Consider the following 21614-nt stretch of genomic DNA (forward strand, 5'->3'; position numbering starts at 1 on the left):
TGATGCAATTCTTAATCCCACCTCCTAGAGTAGAATCAATTCTCTTATGCTGGGATTTGTACTCTACTGCTCAGAGTCCAGCCTCAGTTAGCAGAGTGCCCATATGTTCTTCAGTTTGATCTTCCAATTTTTCCCACTCCTCTACCATCCTTCCCTACAGTTCCCTAATCCACTTTCATCTACAGAACATATGGATTACTCATATGATTGCCATTTCATCTCAACATCCAAAGCACTTATCATTACCTGTGCTTCCTTCTATTTCCAATCTTATGGGAGTGAGTTGCGATCTATGCAGTATCTTCAAGTGTAGATCTCAGACACTAGTCAGAATTATGGCTCTACCTAACATGAACCATATTTCTTCTCAATTTCCTCTATCTCCTTCCCATTCCTCTTTCTGTGTCCAACCCATTCCTCTTTCTGTGTCCAACCTACATTTAATAACCATTTTATCTTCACCTCTTGTTATCTGCAGAGGTTTGTATAAATCATCCATCCTTTACCTTTCCATCCTGTTCATTTCTTGGACAAGATTCCAGTGTTTTTGTTGAGCTTTTTTCCTCAATTCATTGTAAAATATTTATTCTGCTGCGGTGATTCTTCCTCTTGTATATAGTTATTTGAAACCCGTTTAAATGTTTTTGGATCTGTAGTGGAGCTTTTCTCCCAGGACTTTGCTGAAAATGAGCAATTGGCTCAGTCAGACTTTCCCAGTTGTCAAAGGATAATTAAAATAAAAAAATGATGCCTTCTTGCATTGTTACTCATTAGGTCTTTTCTCTACATTCCTACCCCACTCATTTTACAATCGACTTTGGTCCTCTTTCACCATGCCCCTTTACTTTGAGCCCATCATTGTACCAATCATTTCCCCTAGTCTTGCTACCCTCCCTTCCTGTGTCACTTTCAAAATTTATGCTAAGATGCACTGGTCAGTTTTTTTTTTGTGTTATATTTTTCTGCCTGCCTCAGTTACCATCATGCTACCCTTTCTCCACTTATTCCACTAGCCCATTCATTCCCCTGTGAGGCAACAATTCTACAGCTCAATCATTCTTCTAAGCAGTAGCAGCCAAGTAGAGGTGAAAAGAGCCATCACTTGTGAGATGCAAGGGTGTTCTACACTAAGTCTCTAATCCCCCCTGCAGATGGCAAGTACTGAACAGGATTTAGGATGCAAGTGGCCTCAGTACAAGAGGGTCACTCACTTCCCCAACTGATATAACCCATCAAGATAGCTCTGTCTCCTTCCAGGCCAACACTTCCATGGGATGTAACCACAAACATACATTTTTTTTCTTTTACTTGTGGTTCAAACCAATGAGAACTGCAACAAAATTTTCACATTTTAAGGATTTTAAACAAGAAAGAATAAAAAAGAGCCACGGTGGTGTAGCGGTAGCATTGTCACCTCACAGCAAGAAGTTCTCCCATTCAATTCTCGGCTGGAGCACCTTTCTTGTGGAGTTTGCATGTCCTCGCCATGGTCGAGTGGTGTTTGAAAGACATGCGTGAATGGGCATGCCTTAGTTGAAGGTTGGGTGTCGGGCTGGCACTTTGGCACCGTAAAAATCGACTGCCAATCATTAGTGGACCGGAGTTCCACTGTGGTGACCCCTAACCGGGAAAAGCCAAAAGAAAAACAACACCACACACGAAAGAATAACTTCTATTAAAGTACAGAAACAGACAGACTGCAATGTCCATCAAGATATTTTCTGCAAAATCTTCATTTTTAACATGTTTCTATTATTTGAATGAGAAACTTAAACACCAACTTTACTTTAGGTGCTGTCAGCACTCTGTGGCTTAGAAGTATATAGCACTGACTTTGCCCCAGATGAATCAAGCTCGACCCGACTTTATCCCAGATGATCCAAGCTCGATAAGTGGCTTGGATGCTAGAGCAGTTGGCACTGGGAGATAGAAGCTGAATGACATATACTGGCGCATCTACCTTTGGAGGGACAGTGCCATGATTGCTCCAAAGGGAAGACTATGTTCTGTGTTTGCAGTGTTATGTAATAGAGCAACCAGGGACAGCATGCATAGAAACAATAATGTATCCTCAGATGCAAGTATCCTGTAAAGTCAGAGCCTCGGCGGGGGATGCTAGGACAGAAATTAGGAAACCCCAATCCCCACTACAGATGATGATACCACTCCTTGTCCCTCATTCTTGCCCCAAAGGGAAAGATCAAACAGTATGATTTTGCCTCTTTGGAGAATGAATGTGTCAGTAGCGGTTAGGTGGGAGGGGAGGCCAGACAGTCAAACATGGGAAATGGACTAAAAGAAGGTTAATTTAGGTCCTTCACAGGAACACACAGAGGTTATATAAACAAAAATCAAGCCAGGATTGCTAAACATTGCAAAGTCATACAGCACTGCAAATAACCATCATTTTTATGTTAAGTTAAACAACTATGTCTTCAGAAGGAAATGTTTTAAATACTAGACAACAGATATATTTTTGTAGGAGGTTACAGAATATTATCAATAAATATATTCAGGTTCAGAAATTAAAATTCTCCTCTGCTCAGTAGGGTGCTCTGCAGTTCCAGCAACTTTAAGGGGCAAAACAGGAAAGCTGGTTAGGTCTGAAGCAGTACAGGCATCTGCAACTCTGCTCTGCTTCTGTTATACCCTTACAGTGGCACATGGATAATAAATCTGCAGAGCAGTGGCAGATTACATGGACTTTGGCTCATTTTTCACCTTTCCAAAGTAGCAGCTATCAGAGAGGTATAAGATGTGTTCAAGCATGTATTTACATGAAAGATGATAAAAAGCCAATTTATTGCAAAATGTTTATGTAAGTGAAACCAAATAACTATGCTGACAAATGAACTTGTGCCTCAAATCAAAGGAAGCACGTGCCACTGTGCACTGACAGACATTGCTGGTAATAACGGGTACACTATACCCATAGAAAGCAGGAGTAAAGCTGTGGGAACTCACCACCACTGCCAGCACCTCTCGTCATTCCTTTTTGCATGTTTTCTTTTGCATAGTTTCAGTTTTTAAAGATTTAGAAAATATAGTTCAACCTCCTACATGCCTGTAATTAAATTCATGAATGGGGCTTTACTGCACCAACTGTAAATGCAAGCAGATTTCGTACTACAGACCCTGTATGGGTACAAAGCAATATGCCATACATTACAGAGTATGTAGCAGCTTTAGGTTCATAGGTAGGTACTAGGCTATCGGCCCTAGGGCCGATACAAGCCTAGCCATAACGATTCCCTGGCTATTGCTTCCCACAAATATTTACTTTCCTGGACACCTGTCTAAGCAGGGCTACTGATGTGATCCCCGGGGTAAATTTCCTATCTCCCATCCAATCGTCAAGGTTCCTCTTGAAGAGGACCAGTGAGGCGCTCTGCCTGAAATGTATGGGCAGCCTATTCCAGAGTATGGGGAGTCTCTGGGTCAGGAACCTATCCCTCCAGCATCTTCTATTCATTGTAATGACAAGGTTAAGATCCCTGTTGCATGTGGCTCGGAGGGATTGGGATTTCTTTAAGTGTAGCATGTCCAACAACTCTGGGTTTGACATGGCCTTGTATGTTAGGCAGAAATCGCCTCTGAGTAAGCGATATGCGACAGAGTACAGCTGGAGTTTCTTTAGACGGTCAGCATAAGGCATCTGCTTTAGGCCTGTGATTCTTTTTGTGAGGTATTTATGCAGCCTTTCTAGTTGTTGCAGATGTCTTGTGAGGTACATACCAAATGGGGCATTGTATTCTATAATGGGTCTAATGAGGGATGTGTACAGAGGGACAATGACCTCCTTTTTTCTGGATGAAAAGCCCTTAATGATGAGGTGTGCCACGTTGAAAGATTTTCTAACTGTTGTGGCTGCTATGTGGTTATCAAAGGTGAGACTACTGTCCACCTGTGTCCCTAGGTCTCTTATCACACTTTCAGTATTTAGTGTACTGCCACCTATGTGGTATTTCACAGGTACGTGGTTTTTCCCAAAGGGGTCAACTATACATTTTTTGGCATTTAGCTTGAGCCCATGGCTCTGGTACCAGGCATCTGTTTCGGTAAGGCTCTTTTATAGTATATCCACATAATTTGGGGATTCAGTATTGGCTCCTAGCTTACAGTCATCTGCGGACTTTGTAAGCCAGAGTCCCTTAGTGTTGGCCTGTACTTCAGAGAAGTAGATGGCAAACAAGAGTGGTCCAAGGACAGAACCCTGTGGTACACCACTTGTCTGGAGCTGGATTTGGAGTAGGCTACTTTTACAGTGTGTGTTCTGTCAGTAAGCAAGTTTGCAACCCATCGAGTGACGTAGGGATTAATGCCCAGCTTAGTAAGTTTATCTATGATTCCAGAGTGGGGGATATTGTCAAAAGCCTTGGTGAGGTCCAAGTAGTCTGTGTGAACCACCTTATCCTCATCCACAGCTCTGGAGACTGATTCAAAGAAATCGATCAGGTTCAGGAGGCAAGATCGGCCCTTCATGAACCCAAACTGGGTGGGGTCCAGTGTTTGAAGCTTGCCAATGTCTTTGTTTATAAGTTCCATGATAATATGTTCTATGGCCTTGCAGATCAGGCTCATCAAACTGATAGGATGGTAGATCCCGGGATCCAAAGTGGATACCCCCTTGTGGAGTGGGATGACTGTAGCTGTGCACCACTCTGTGGGCACAAAGCCTGAGGTGAGGCCATGATTAAACATGACACATAGGTGAGGTGCCAGTTCATTCTGTAGTTCATGCAGTACACAGCCCGGGATGTCATCTGATCCCATGGATGCTGTATTCTTGGCTTTGGAGAGTTTGTTTTTTACTTGAGTGGCCATGATTACCGGAATTTGGCATTATTTCGGTATTGGGATGAACCCTTTAGGGGATGAGAGGGCAGTGAAGTCGGCACTGAATCTATCTGCCAGGATATTGGCATTATCCTTGGGATCAGTATATCTAGTGCCATTCTGCTGTAGCTCAGAGCAGATCTGAGTATTGCTATTTAGATTCTTGACATAGCTATAGAATGCCTTGTGGTTGTCTTTGGAATCTTTGGCAATTTTGTTTTCGTAACTAGCTTTGAAAGATTTTATGAGGGATCTCAACTTTCTACTGAGGCCAGTGAGGGAGTTTTTGAATCTTGGGTTCTTCTTCTTTTCTGCAACAGTTTCTTCCTTCTGTTGTACAGCTTGGTTATGGCAGGGAACCACCAGCTTGGTTATGGCAGGGAACCACCAGATTGGCTTCGCTTTTTTAAAGGACAGCATCTTGGTTCTATTTGGGATGGCTCAGTCCATGCATGACTGAATGTGCTTGTACAGCACCTTAGTGTAGGATTCAGCAGTTGAACTTCCAGTTCCCATCTACATGGGTGTCATGAAGTGCATTACTTCTGACTTAAGAAGCATGAAGTTGGCTTTAGAGAAGTTTTTTTATGGATGTTTCCTTAAAGGGGGGTGGGGTGGGATGGGGATGTCAAGGGTGATTAGCCTATGGTCTGATCTGACCAACGAGGGGGTGACCACTGGTGTGGAGCATTGATCTCCCATGTTGGTAATGACCAGGTCTAGAATATTGGTACCCCTGGTGGGATTATGAATTAGTTGCTCCACGGCATTGGAATTTATGAATTCCAAAAAACATTGAGCAAAGGTGTTGGTACAGGAGTAGTTTTCCCAGTTAATGCCAGGGTAGTTGAAATCACCCAGTAGTAGGGTGTTTGGTTTATTTTAATATTTTCCAGTATGTTTAGAAAGGTGTAGTGGGAATCTGTAGTAAGCTACAATTCGTATTGCAGTCTTACCTAGTGTTAGTTGCACCTGGAGAATTTCAGATGCATTGTGTTGGGTAACCAGCCTGGAGGTGTGAATATCCTTGGTAAATATGGTAAATATGGACACACCTCCACCTTTAGTGCTTTGGTCCTGGTTTGGTGGCCGAAGAGTATGGTATGAGTTGTAGCCTGGTATTGCAGGGGTGCTCTTTGGAGCTTTGAACCAGGTCTCAGTTACTGCACAGATATCGATGTTCTCCATTTTTAGGAGAGCCTCGAGAGAGTGCATCTTGAGGTTTAGACTTCTAGCATTGAGTAGCATTACCTTCAGATTTTGCTTGCTTGTACCCATTACGGTGGTAGTTTTGTCCTTTGAACCTTGCCTAAAAAAGGCACTATAAGGGTGGCAAGTGCCTTAGCCAGTAACCTGAATCCCAGGGGCGAGAGGTGCAAACCATCTCTTGCAAAGAATCGTGGTTTGATGATCATGTCGTCCCAGGCAGACAGATACTGGATCCCCTTTGAATGACACCAGAAACTTAGCCAATTATTAAAGTCAATCATTCTGGGCGATGGCAGGATGCTACTCAGGGTTAGGGTCATTACCTGCCTGGGCTACATGATCCGGGAGCTCTTCCATGTCTCTTTTCATGTAGTCCAGGGAGGTACGTCTCAAGTCATTTACTCCAACATGGACAATGACACAGTCATATTTGTACCTGTTGTGGAGTGACTTGAGTGCATGCGTTATGTGGTGGATCCTGGCACCCAGCAGGCAACTAACTGTAATTTTTTCCATGTTCAGCCTGGTGAGTGAGACATTAGTCTTAGGTGACTCTATAGTCAGGTACACTGAAGTGTTGGGTACATCGTCTTGCCTTAGGGGCTGTTGTTGGGTGGCACACTGGTGTTGTGAGCTATGTGACACGTTGGTTGTGTTTGGGGGTGGTATTTGTTTGCGTTTCATCTTCGGAGATCCTTGTTGCTTGGGCAGGTTAATGTTAAGAGCGTCTGCATATGTGAGTTTTGAAGGAGTGTGTGTTGTTTGAGGTGTTGTGTGTATGTTAACCTTCTCCTCTTGACTGTCTAGCACAATCTTGGCTGGAGAGAGCTTTGCCTCCAGTTTGGCTATGTAATTGCATCTCTCGCAGGTTGTAGTATTTGCTGGTAGGAGGAGAGGGTTGTCTGTGTACATGAGGCAGTCGCTGCATTGCCCCAGTATGCCCAGATTCACCAGGTGGACAGGAGAAATCACCGGAAGCTGACCCTTGGACATGCCTGGTAAGGCGCTTTCTTTGTATAGTACAAGAGCTGTTTTCCCTTACTTTTTGGCAAGGTAATTGCAAGTTAAGGCTGTCTAGTACCTACGACTATTTTCTCCTTATTACCAAGGAAAGGTGAGTGTTTGTAACACATTAAGGCTTCTGAGTGCTTTTTAGTGAGTTTTAGAGCAAGTGCTAGTCACAGGTATACAGATTTTAGTGCTACTGCTGATAAACTAGCTGGTTCTAAGGGAAAATTTGAAGAGCAGAGTTTCTGGCACCGGGAATAGTTTAACCTTAGCCCCACGGTGCGCCAATGCGTGTACTTATGCCAGAAAGTTGAAAGGGCTAGAAATCAGCCCAAAATGGCCAATAAAAATTGCAATTTCAAAGCTGGAAACCATTCCTCTAGTGTTAAGATAGGCAGCACAATTCTCCCACTCTCACTGGTAAGCAGTGGGACCTCCCTCTACCACAGCAAGGCCTGGATAACTCTAAACACTGAAACTAAAGTCCTACAACCAGCAAAGCCTGGAAACTGCACTATTCTAGTTAGAAAAGGATAGTCCAAACAAGAGATAATTTTTTGGGGGGTTAAATTAGGCTAAACAATGCAGTTATACAGTAAATAAGCACAGAAAGGTTAATTCTATTTGTATAGCCCAGAATAGTAAACTCAATTAGAACTTTTTCAAAATTAGAAATTTGAAAATTTAAACTTTTTAAATAAAGCAAGGCAAATGCACAACTGGAAAACAACTTACAGGCAGAAATACAGTGAAATAAGTAGCTAGTCTACTTTTTAAGCTTTCTGATAAAAATGACTAAAATCATCAAAAAGTACTTGTAGTTAGCACAAAAAGTCTCTCTTTCTCGTTTCTGGTGCTGTAGTAGTCTGCAGGATGCCCAAACAGGATCTGCTGATCTAAAACAAGCTCAGCCACAGACAGCAGGGCACTGTATGGGTGCCAAGGGGGGCTACCAGCGACATAAAAAGTACAGCACAGAAATGTACTTAAACCACACATACATACAAATGTCAGGAAACCCTTGTAAGGGATAACTCTAAGCATCTCACTAAATTTTTTTTCTATACACATTTGACACAGAATACCAGCTCTCAACACTGTAGTGACAAGCTTTATCAAATACATCAGTGCTGTGTTACGGTACTATAACACAGTTGTGCAGTAAGTTGTAGTGATTATACTTCCTGTGGTCCTCAAGTCTTTTAACACAGAAATAAGGAAAAATTACAAAACACGGTGTTACATGAACTGCTTGACTGAAAACAGCAGTAGTACATCAAATGTAAGACTACCAGTGCTTTATTTGTTTATTTCTTTTCTTTGTTAATCAGGTAAATGAACCATCCCTAAATGCTGAATCATGTTCAATCACAACCTGGATCAAATGCCAGTAAACATACATCAGAATATACATGAACAAAATTAAATTATATAAATGAGCAGTAGTGAACTAGACAAATATACAGTTATTAGTTATGCATTTCATTTATAGATATTCCAAGGCCATTAAGTGTTATGACTATTAATGTCTTGCCAATACCCTTCCTCAGGATGCACCTCCTTTTTCCAGGAGGATCAGAGCCATACTAAATTTGTGGATACCCCTCTAGTCATCTAGGTTGTAAGATATTGCGTCACACTGCTTAACATACAGGGGAAGTTTATTCCAAAGGTTTGGAAGGTGTTTGGTTATTAACCTGTCCTCTAACATGTTTAGTTTACCTAATAGTGAAGTTTTACATCTCTGGTTCTAGTACTGGTGGAAAATATTGGACTTGAGGACATACGGGAGGTCCAGGACAATCAGGTCTCTAATCGCATGGTAGGTTAGACAGAAATCTCACCTCAAAAGTCTACAAGACAATGAATAAAGGACAGAGCTTCCAGACTCTTTTGGTAACTCTGGGACTTTAGGGCTGTGATATTTTTAGTTGGGAACCTTTGGGGTCTTTCTAATCAAAATTACTCAATAATTGGCCTGATCGATGCTGAGTATAACGGAGTGATTACTCTTTAGACCATGTTGATATTAGGTGGGCTAAATAAAAGGAATTCATCACAACTGTTATCACGATGGTTAAAAGAGAGGGAGTTGTCTGTCCAAGTACTTATGCCCTTGACTAAATTTTTGTTTTGCAGTGGTGTATTGTCTATACAGCAAGATGAAGGGAGGGGCTCGGTCTACCAAAAGTGATGATGCTACAATTTTTAGTTTGAGCCCATTTTTGGCACACCAAGAGTTTATTAAGGAGATTTCATTCTAGAGAAGGCATGTGTCACAGGATGACTTAATAACACTCCACTGTTTATAGTCATCTGCAGGCTTTGCTACCCAGAGATCTTGACTGTCTTCTTAGAGATATGAGAAGTAAATATTAAAAAAGAGGAGGTCCCATCGCCCAGCCCTAGGGGACACTGCTGGTCTCTTTCATACATTATGATGAGGCACCTGCAAATCGTACTGTGTGCTGTTTACATTAAACAAATATAACATGCTTAATAAATATGACTAAGATACACATTTACTGACAAAGCAAAAAGAAAACTAATCCCACTACTGATGACACAAAATAATGATTTTAACATATTTAACAAGCACTGTCTTTAAACTATTGTAATACAGATGCACATCAGTGTGGAAAAGGTAAGACAGCAGCTCTTAACAACTATACCCCCTCAGTACAGACTTATTACAGCTATGCCCTATATGTCTGGCTACAGCAAGCTCTACAGAGCTGCAGTGAAACAGCCCAACATTTGTATATTTTGCATGAGCTCTACAGGAAGGACAGACTGTATTCATCTCCTACAGCTGTATAAAAATGACACTATATGAAAGGCACATATTCAATATTGATGTGATAACATCTGCTGTAAAAAGCAGGTACTGTCATTGACTGATAGACAGAAAGTACTTCTACAGTTTTATAAAGCAGGTAAGCCATACCTCATTGCCTCCTGGAAGTCGGTTCATCTGCACTAGTTGTCCCTGACTGTCCAACACCAGCTCTGTATATGTCAAGATGTCAGAGGGCAGTGGGGCATTTGGCAGATGTGTATGGACATTCATGGACTCCCACAGATTAATCAGGGCCTGAAAAATAAAATCTGATGTTAGCATCATATGTCAGGTTTGATCATTCTCGCTAAAACCTCCAACTCATTCCCACTCTTACAACAGATTGCTGATCAGAATTATAATACAAATGGCCCTTCTGTACAAGTCAGCAAGCAGTCTGCTACAACTTCAGGATCTAAAGATCAAAGAAAACACAACACACAATAAGAGTTCAAATAAATTATCACAAAACAAATATGTATACCCAAACACTCTGCCAAACAGAAAACTTTTGAGCAAACACTTCACAAGCCCACATGTAGCTGCAACTTAGGACACTATACTACCAAACATACCATTCCCTCAATAATTATCATCAAATATGACAGTATTTTTTAACTTAAGAAAAGAAACACGTTCAAGCAAAAAAAAAAAAAGATAAACTTTTCTAGATTTCTCCTATGACAAGTTATTCAGCTATAAATGACTATTTTGAAAGATTGATATACTTTCCTTAATGAATAAATAAAACTTTACAGGATTCACCTAGTGGTGTTCACAAAATTAAGTACTGCATTAAAATTGTCATACACGAATGACATAATTATAGAAGGAATTTACAAAGAAACCCTTATGATAAAACCAAAAAAAATCAATAAACTTTGTAACAGAACATAGGTATTAGTTTCAAAATATCCCTCACCACAACAAAAAAACAGGTTAAATAAATCCCAAATAAGCCTGCAAGCCATATCCTTCAACTCAACAAAAAAAAAAAAAAAAAAACAGAAATTCATCAAAAACTACTTATGAAGCTCTTTCATCATTGTGCTTAATCTTCAGTACATAAAGCTACAGTGCAGAGCCACTGAATCAAACCCTGGCACAGCTTACTAAAATCCTCAATATTATAACTACACCTCTGACCCAGAAATAAAAATAAAGTATAAATATGACAAGTATCTGCAATAAAATCCTGCTTCAGATACACAACAGACTACTTCATATCTGAACGATGCACAAGACAAAATGCATTTATATGGCCTTCTTTACTTTTTTATATTCCTTAAAAAAACCTTAACCAAATAAAATTGCAAAATTACATATCACCACTAGACCCAATTAAACCACATAAAAGCAGCCATACATTTAAACTCACCACTCAAAATATATCCAAGCAAAAAAAAAAAAAAAAAAAAAACCTACAACTGCACTATTAACCTCCATAGACACAACTATAGCAAATATTCATACCCAATCCAGCCCTGCTCACAAAATTAAAAGCAATACTAAACTAATTCCACTCACCCAAATACTTCTTCTCCATAGTTACCTTGGACCATACCCAGGATCAAGAAATGTAACTTAGCCATGAAAATGCAGCGAGAATGTTAAGTAAGCTTCTTCTTCTTTCAGCTTCTCCCAGTTAGGGGTCGCCACAGCGGATCACCATCTGCTCATGATTGGTAGTGGAGTTTTAAGGTGTCGAGTTGCCAGCCCGGCGCCCAACCTTCCACAGAAGGCACACGCACGCACTCAAGCCTAGGGTCAATTTAGTGTGTCTAATCCACCTACAGCATGTCTTTGGGATGTGGGAGGAAACCGGAGCACCCGGAGGAGACCCACGCGACCACAGGGAGGACATGCAGACTCCGCATAGAAGGCACCCCAGCCGAGGATCGAACCAGAGAACCTCTTGCTGTGAGGCGGCAACGCTAACCGCTGCACCACAGTGGCCGCCCGAGAATGTTAAGTAAGCTACACCTGCTATATTCTTTAATGACACTTAACAAGCTAGACATTTACTGGGTGTCATAATCTTGGGTGAAACAAGACACCTCTAATCTCTAGCACCACTTTCCAAACCACTCCTGCACATGTAATGCCAAACTATGGAAAAAAAACAGTGGGGGGAGGGGGCACTCTTTCATTCAGAAATCTACAATGCAATATTCACTCCTTCGCCATTATTGTGAGAAACATCTGGGAATCCTTCCCTACCAATATAAAGTCCATCACCTCCTTTAGAACCTTCCAAAAGAAACATATACAAGACCTATACACTCGGGCTGAATGCAAATGCTCCCAGACTACACACATCACATAACCCACCAAAGTAAGAGGATAATGCAATCTCCCAGGTGAAAACTATGCTGAACTCTCTAACCTCAGCCCAGTGTACAATTTACACTAATTAATCCCAATAACAGACATTATTATTCTGGGGTCCCACACACCCTTACTTCCAACCTACTAAACTTACAACTACCTGCTTCTTTTACCTTTCTCTCTCTCGCTACTCCCCATTTCTTACTCACATTTCTGGATTTACAACTCAAAGCCCTTGTTCTTCCTACCTTCCTGTCACAAGCACTTTATACCTTAAACAGGACTATACCCTGTAATCAGAATCACTGATAAAGAACAATGATTTATGTAACTATTGCAATTAACTTTTACAGACTGTCTTGTTTAAATGATTGTTAAGCATCTGTATATGCAGTGTATTTATTTTGTGTGTAGACCCAGGGTTGAGCTGAAAATGTTTGATTTGGATCAGCACTCTACCCCAGTCAACAAACATATAAATACATAAATACAAGGTAAGAGCAAACAAACTCCTGGAAAAATATATTGTCATAAGATAGTCATCATAACCTATGAAGTAACACCAATCTGCAGGAGCCATTTTAGGTTCCTCTTTTATTAGTCTTTTCTTTCTATTTTTTTAACTTAACACAAGATAATTTTTCTTATGCTTCCATTCTAAGCAGCTGACGGGTAATGCCACCATATTTACTTGCTCTGCCTGAATAATCTGCACTATCTATAAGAGTTAGCTGTCAACCCCAGAGGAAAGTGAACACAAGGCTGAGTGATCTGCTATTTTTTTAATTCATCAAGATACATGACCGTTACTATTTTATATCCATTTGTTAACCGGGATAGTCCAACTGAGCACAGCCCATTTTCAACATGTAGAAAAACTCTAAAAGAACAGTTTTAATTACACAAAGGCTTATAGATGATTAAAGTTATATATGAATTATTAATTAGGCTATCATGAAAAGAATTGTTTGATTAACAAGCATAGGTTCATCAGTTCTAAGTACACTTAATGAATGAGGTAGGACAGAATTATATACATTAAGTTACACTTCTGATCTTTAATAGGTTACTGTATACTGTGAAATATAAAAGAAAAGAACATATGCTGCATATATATATATATATATATATATATATATATATATATATATATATATATATATTGTTCTGTATAACAAAGGCCATAGGACTCATTTGAGAAGACACTATCTGACAACAAAATTAATGTAACACCTTATAAAATTAGCACATGTAAAACCAGCAGTTAAGACAGACAATACTGGGTTGGGCTGTGAGAATTATAATATGACCTTGTAATGGTGTCCCTTGTCCCTAAACCTATTTCTTCAACCTCATTATATGCAGCTATCTTCATACAGCTACATGTGTCATATACATTGTTCTCTCTCTTTCTTCAGGCCTTTAATTTTCTTAGTATGTTCCCACTTCCTTACTCTTACAGTTACAGATTCAGTCCTGATGTCTGGTCACTTTCTATGTACAGTTTGCATGTTATCCTCTATTTTAAGCACAAAGGTTTGGTGAAAATACCCCCTGACTCAAAGTGTGAGGATATGAGGTTTACTCCAGCAGTTAGAGACTATTTATTTTAGCTAACAACAGTGTACTTGGGCTGTCTCTTATGGCCTATTTCATCTACATCTTGGACCATTAGACAAACGTTATAAATATAATAACATAACTCAAATTAAGATGCTCGGAGGGAAGTGCATACAAAGGGAAAAGTAAGATATTAAAACATACAAGGCTGAATACCAATTTGCCTACATAAAATACACAGGCTATATAAATGAAACAATAAATGCAGGTTTAGATTGGCCTGCAATCTGTACATTACTTATAAAGGATTACAGCTTTCTGTCAAATATAGTGTATGGGTGTCAAAATATATCAAAGCCAGTTATGTTACATAAATATACATCTAAAACTATAAATCATCTACATAAAACAATGAACAACAATATGGCATGTGTAACCAGATAGATATAAGCTTTTATCAATTATCTCTGATACAGAAAAAATTGATAGAGGAATAGGGGTTAAGAAGCTACTTATTACTATTTATTTTGCTAATTCCCCCACACTGGACCCCTTACTGATCTGTACATAATCCCATGGGCAAAAGCCCTATAGCCCAATCATGCCCCTTGGAGTGAAAGTCAGGAGTTGGGAGTAGTGTCATCAACCAAGGTAAGGAAAGTGATTTTCTGTTGTATAATGCCCTAATGTGCCCTTTTAGGGCTGAGATGTCACTACCTGCATGCATCAGGGGATGCATACATGTTCTTACACAGTCCCTGGTTGTGCTACTACATGTCACTAGTGCAAGCACACATCACAGTCCTCTCCTGAACCAAACTTATCACCAACTCTACATGGTGGGTAAGTGAGTACTTTGCTGCACTTCTCCCACCTATCTCATGTCAGCTTTTCCAGTGTCAGAGCACTCAGTCAAGAAGTCAAGTGAGGAACATTTTTAAGTCAGTTATATACTTAAGCTCTAGGATGACATTTTTCCAGACTGCTGGAAACATGTTTGTAAATGTCCTTTCAGCAAAGGCCAGAGGATGGTCTTTTCAGAGTGAGGGCACTATAATTCTGATAACTAAGTGAACCCTGTGGATATTGATTTTCAACTATTTATCTAGGGAAGCCAGTAACTTCAGTGGAAATGTTTAAAGACCAAAGTCAGAAGCATGCATCTTTGAGGGACTCCTATGACCACCCTGAATGCATTCAATTTAATGCTATGAATGTGAACACACAACCCTTGCTCCACACATGCATGGACCCTGTACTACTATAGCAAGTATCAGGATAACGACAAGTCATTTGTAATCAGAGTGAAACATGCAATTGCCTATGCAGAATTTATCTCTTTTTTTATTAAGAACTAGAGACTGTGACATCTCAGAAAATCCACTTTTCTTTGAGATACAATGATCTCAAAGTCAGTATATTCAAGTAAGAAGGGATGGAGGGGGGGGGGGGTCCCTACAATCCTGCAATAATAGTAAAACAGTGAGCATCCATTCTCACTTTTTCAGTGTCATTTTGAAACTTGGTTATCATCTTTGAGTGTTGATCACTAACACACCAAATTTTAGTCATGGGGCCTGCTATAATACCACTCACAAGACATCCCAGAGAACTTGGTCATAAGCCTTCTCTAAGTCTGCAAAACTCCAACAACCCCATCAGTATTCAGTTCACACAAGGACCATAATTAAGCCATTGTTCCACAGCCAGGATGGAATCTGCACTGTTCCTCGTGAAACAAAGGCTCAACTATCAGGTGAAGGGGGCATTCTGGTGTATTAGTATGTTTTTTTTTTCATGGAGGGACAAAACTGTGATCTCTCTATCTGAAATGCATGTTTGTGTTATCGTCTCTGAATATGGGGACCCAACCCCAGAATGCCAACAAAGAGGTACTGTTCCTGCCTTCCATTACCAGATATAAAAATGTATTTTATGGGGCGGGCAAACATCCCTGCACTACTCATGTAGGGGGAACTTCACCCTCACTCCCTTCATTATATAGACTAACTTCACAGTCACACAACCGTGGATAAAACATATCTAAGAATCACTGCCAATGCAGTAACAAACAATGACAGAAGTGTATTCCTATGAAAGGAAGCAGTGAGTTGCAACTTGTTCACTGGTAGACAACCAAAACTATTTAAGCCTCTACAACCTGCCAAGAAGTTGCTTTGTTTTAGTACTTACTGAATAGGTTATTTAGCAAAAAACTCAACTTTGTAAACTGATAACTGCAACTAAATATGTATGTTCCTCACATGCAAGTGCATCGAAATACTTTATTTTGAGAAACCTGCAGATCAGTATTTAGTGAGCTGAGGAAAAGTGGTTGAAGCATCAAGACCAAGGTGTCAGTCCACCAACCAGCTCTGAAAGCTACTGAATACATCTTCTAGGTTGCACTAAATTGTTTGAAGGGCTGATCCAGAAAAATCAATCAGATCACATGCACATTACAGCAGTTTAGTATCAGTGTCCTTCAAATACAAGTTACTTATAAGCACTGTAAATAAGAAGGAAACCCCATTAGAAACTGGTATGACTACAGTAACTGTGGACCTATTTGATAGTTTCCGTGCATTTACCAAGTTACTGTGGAATCACTCACATACCAAAGATTCAGGTTAAGATGTAAGATGTGAGATCTTACACAAAAGTACTGCCAAAGCCTGTTATAGCTACGAATGCTGAATTTACAGTGCAACATTTTCTAAAAATAAGTGATTTATTCTACTTTACATCTCTGACAGCATGATGTCTTATGGGTCCAAGTCTTTTCTCTTTCTGAATAACAAAATATGCTTGTGAGGTGTCAACTCTGTAGCCATGGTTTGCTTAGTAAGGGTGTGGCAAAATAAACAAATAATGGATTTGCTTGTCAAAGGAATGCTGTGCAAAAACAGTCTAAATGTCTTTTTCGTATATAAACAAGAAAAAGGCATGTGTTTTGCTAACTACCTCCAGGAAATGGACTGGCAATTTAAAATCCTGATCCAGAACAATCTTGAAGGCTACCTCATGTAGGAACCTGGATTTGTAAGAGGCTTGACTTCTGTCTTTGCTGAAGACTAGGAAAGACTAATCACACCACATGGCCAGCAATAGTTCTGTCTGTGGAACTGTGCAATGTTCATGTAGACAATATGAAACAAATGTCAAAACCCATGGATAGACGTGTTTCATATAAATGTGGAGTAAGGGTCTATACCACAGAAGTCAAGTCCCGGTTCAGAAAAAGGATCTAAATGGATGGCTTCATGAGTAAAATCTCTCTCAAGAAAGTGTGAAAAATTTCCGAATCACTGCCCTGTTCTCTGCAGGATCACAAAAGACTAAGACAGATGACAGCCGAATCTTCATGGTGAAATATATGACTTCTGCATCAGATACAATCAAAAGGTCCCCAAGAAGTAATCCCTTGTTATAAAAGTAAAGGGACCCAAGCATTAGAACACTGCAAGTAAGGTAGCCGCTTTTCAGAGAATCAGGTGTTTTTTTTTCCTTCCCACCAACAGCAAGTACATTTGAGACCACTTAGTATATACCAGAACTGGAACTGGTTGTTCATCTGACAAATTATTCTTCTCAGTATTCTGAGTCTGGGGAGTATGAAGTGACATTAATTCTACATCAGAAGGTCCCACCAATTAAGAAGATGCAGACAGCCTTGGAGACTGTCGATCTCTCACACCTGTTGACCATCTGTTTTGTCAACCAAAGTCTGTCTACAAAACAGATGTCGACATTTGGAAATTTCTAGTAATAAAAGTGCTCCCATACATACATACATAAAATTAAAAGAAAATTTTCATCACAAGAGCATTCACTCTGTCTGAATCAGAGGGAGAACAAGATAGGAGGTGTTATGGCTCTGTTTGTTGTGTCCAAGAGAGATTCAGTAAAAGAGAGTAAGAGAATAGAGAGTAGAGGAAATTAAATAGGTAGCAAATTAAGGGAACTCTATATATTAAAGGTATAAAGTGCAGTGTTATTGACAGGATTATGACTGTAAAATACTGACGATTATATAAGCAGGTAGCAACTAAGTGATATGTATTAGCACAGACAGCAACATGAAAATAGGAAGAAAGGAGTGTAAAGAGTTGGTGTGAAAGAGGTAGCAGTAGGGGTGAAGGTAGAAAGAGACAGAGAGTATGTAGATTGTGTAGAAATGGAGATGAAAAGATAGGTGGTACTAATATAATTGTATGGGATAGGTAGGAGCACTGAATGGAGTTCTGGAAGAGCTAGAGTGAAAGTGACACTGAGAGGCAGTGACTGGTGAAGAGCATCCAGACTAATGGTCAGACCAGTCTGCAGTAAAAAAAAAAAAAAAATAGAGGGGAAGGTACACAGCTATCTTGTGGGAGTGCAGGAGCAGAGACATTTGCCCATCAGTTGAGATTTGAATTGTTTTTTCAAAGAGTTTTGCTCATGAATTGATTTCAGTGTTAAAGGGATGTGGTTTCAGGATATGTCGAGATTAGTTGAATACAAGGAGTCTCCTGCACTACTGTATACTTTGATGATAGTTAGACGTGATTAATCTCTAGAATGCAAAGCCTTGTTTGGAGACTATGGTTGCATGATGATGTTTAGAGAAGGGCAGTTTTGGGGATTATGGAGAAGTATGTGCGCTGTCATGAGTTTGGTGTGTGTCAAATAGTGTGGGAGATCTAACCAGTTTGCATCTTTGAGAGCCAGAGAGTGGTTTCCTCTGAAGTACAGGTTGGTGACAAATGTTGCTATTTTATTGTAAGAATGGAAGTATGAACATCCTGTAGGTTTCATGTACAGCAAGCCTGATGTGACACTTCATACTTAGCAAGGATGATATTTTTTCCTGGAAATAATGAACAAGAAGTGGAACTCCAGATGTGGATTCCTCAGTACTGGTTCTGTGGTATCTCTGCATAACAGGTTTGTGTATCCTGATGTGGAGCAGCAGCTCATTTTTAGAAGAAAGGAAATGTCTCAAACGAGTAGGTGGAAGGTGAAATCAAAACTAGAATATTCCCTTGTCCAAAAGATGAAGTATGTCTACACCCATTTAGATCTTTTTCAGTGAGTGATCTTGGAGGGAGGGCTAATCTCCAATCATACCCAAATCTTTAAAGGAAACAGAAGGACTGCAAAACTAAAACTGCTGCTGCTGAAGCAGAGTGGTAGTTTGGAGTCACCTTCCTGACCTGCAACTACTAACGCCGATGCTAATAAAAATGACACTGCTTCTTCTGTGGTTCCGTCTTCTGAAACTTCCTGACAGGGTAAAGCGTAATCTATGTGCATAACACGGTCTTAATTTCTTGGGAAAATAGTAGGGGCCAGATAAAACATGTGTTTGGTGCTTCTTGTTGGAATTCTTGATGAAATCCTGGCCATTTCGGCCATGAATGTCCCAAAAGGAGCTGCGGCTTTAGCTTTTTACTGCACCTATGTTGTAAAAGGATTTGAATTCTGACATGCCCATCACAGACATTTTCTGAGATGATGTCTATCATAGACAAAATCCTTTTACCTTGTTTGATACCTAGAATCAGCAACATTGGGACTCTGAGGTGACGTACTGCTTATTCAGTCTACAGGATTACTATACTACCACTATAAGGGCAGCTAATTTCCCAACACTGGTGCAGTCTTTTCACAAAGGCTTCATCCTCATGAGCAAATACCTCAATCAGTGGAAAAATTAGCTATTGACAACTGGACAGTGATCAATAGTATTATACACTAGAGTTATTTACAATTAGATTTTTTTTATCTTTTAAATAAAATACAACTCAATTGCATAATACTGGTTACCTTTTGTCTTTCCCTTTATTTTTGCAAATTAAAGGCAATGGATACCTATTTTAGGTGCAATACACATGCCCATGTCTTTACATACAGATGAGGACACAGTACATATGAAAGGTGATAAAAGTTGTCCACATGCATATTTAAGTTACTCTAAACACTTAAAACAGAGCTCTGATGGGAAAAATATATGTTCATTCACTATATTATGAGAGGGATGCAGTGAGGATTTAGACAGACCTTTTAAAACTATGTATTTTACAAACATGCCACTATTGACTTAACAGAAGTAAATTCAAAGTGATTTACTTATGTGAGAGCTGGGAGGTACCTTTGATCTGCTCTAGAAAGTAATAAGGATGGCTTGTCCATCATCGTCTCAGCTGATGTTTACATTTCCTTCATACAGGGAATATGGAAAGAAACCTACTAGGTATTGGCACAGAGAAATTCAAATATTCAAGCAATATCTTCTAGCCTTATATTAAACTGTGCCTTGGAAATCCATCCTCTCCCCTATTGACATTAAAAGAACACTGTAGAGGCATACGGTATACAACTTATGGAGGACAGTCTAAGGAAAGAGATTGAAATAAGGATACTTTCTCTCCTCCCATATTTTCCCTCCACCTCAGATACATCTGGGGAAATGCACTGATTCACATCCAATTAATCCAGATAAATGGATTCATGGAACTGTTTTCTGAATGCCAGCTTGACCATGAGTGTCTTGCATATCCTGTTATCAGGTAAGAAAAATTCTTCACTTCATCTGAATAATGAGGAGCCCCGGAACAACAAGTTATTGCTGACAACTCTGACAAAGTGTTTAATCCAGGCTTGCTGACACTAGAAGCTAAAGAGGGGAGCATCAATGGAGCTGGCCAGTTGACCACATCTGTGGACTTAAAGATAACCTCTTAAAGTCTAATAAGGATTGCCAAAGATGACCTAATGAAGAGCCCAAATGATTTCTACATAGAACAGTATGGTGACAGGATGGCCGGAAAGCACATACCTGGGAGGATAAGAGGTGGCTGGGGTCGTGTGAGTATGACATGAGACTTAACTCCTTTGCAAAGAACTACAACACAAATTATTTTTTTTAATATTATTAAAACTTACAATTGATATGATAACATATTTTATTACATCCATCAGTATATTTAAGCATCAGCACTTACCAACAAAAAATATAATAAAAATGAAATGAAACAAAGATCCAACTTAACTATAATTAAAAGAAAAACTGACAAAGCCTTCTTAATTTTTTACACTATTTCCAAGGTGTGTTTCTTCACTTAAATAATTATTGTGATATTAATAAAAACAACTTTATACTCAATAATGTAGGTGGCTCTATACATATACCTCACAGTATCATACGAGTATTAGGACTATATTCATCTAATACTAATGAGTCCAATTTTGGCAAAAAATTGCAATTTACTGAGGATTCTTTCAATTTTTGAGTAATGTTAATCTCCAACGTATATAATAGTGGCTATATTCACAAATTCAGTGAAAAGAGGAACAATAGGCTTTTTCCAGCTTCTAGTTACTGTCTTTCTGGCCACAGTTAATAAGACTCCAAAGAAGAGGTAATCAATTTTTCTTGAGATGTAGCAATCTGAGCATTAATCAAAACCAAGTGTTTAGATATTTGAAATTTATTTGACCACAAACATTGAGTAAAAGACTGGAATTTTGACCAAAATTCTCATAATTCACAATAGGAAATGTGCTCTCAATCCACTTAAGCACTCTTATTTCATCGCTAAACTTTATTCTTACATCTTCGATAGCATGTATTACTATTTACTTTCCTAATCTTATAAAGAGTATAGAATACACAGTGTAAACATTTATGAGTAAATGATCTCCAAACGAGATATGAAGTTGTCTTCCAAAAAGTTCCTAAAATTAGAATCCAAAAAAAAAAATGAGCTAACTAATATGGTTCAAATAATTCCAATAAGACTCTTATGGAGGATTTATAAAATTGTACAATTTTTACAACGTTTGATAAGAC

General features: G+C 39.3%; 1 protein-coding gene across 6 annotated transcripts in view; it reads right to left on the bottom strand.

Annotated features, from left to right (window-relative positions):
• Positions 1-21614, bottom strand: part of ACACA (acetyl-CoA carboxylase alpha) — a 2143878-nt gene that overhangs the window by 901965 nt on the left and 1220299 nt on the right. For all 6 annotated transcript variants that reach the window (XM_044054575.1, XM_044054578.1, XM_044054576.1 and 3 more), the window contains one exon: positions 10001-10147. In XM_044054575.1, the coding sequence (XP_043910510.1) occupies positions 10001-10147 (147 nt within the window). The remainder of the gene's footprint in view (positions 1-10000; positions 10148-21614) is intronic.

The sequence above is a fragment of the Protopterus annectens genome, chromosome 13.part0 (assembly GCF_019279795.1).
Source record: "Protopterus annectens isolate FY-2018-M chromosome 13.part0, PAN1.0, whole genome shotgun sequence".
In the NCBI taxonomy this organism is placed as follows: domain Eukaryota; kingdom Metazoa; phylum Chordata; order Ceratodontiformes; family Protopteridae; genus Protopterus; species Protopterus annectens.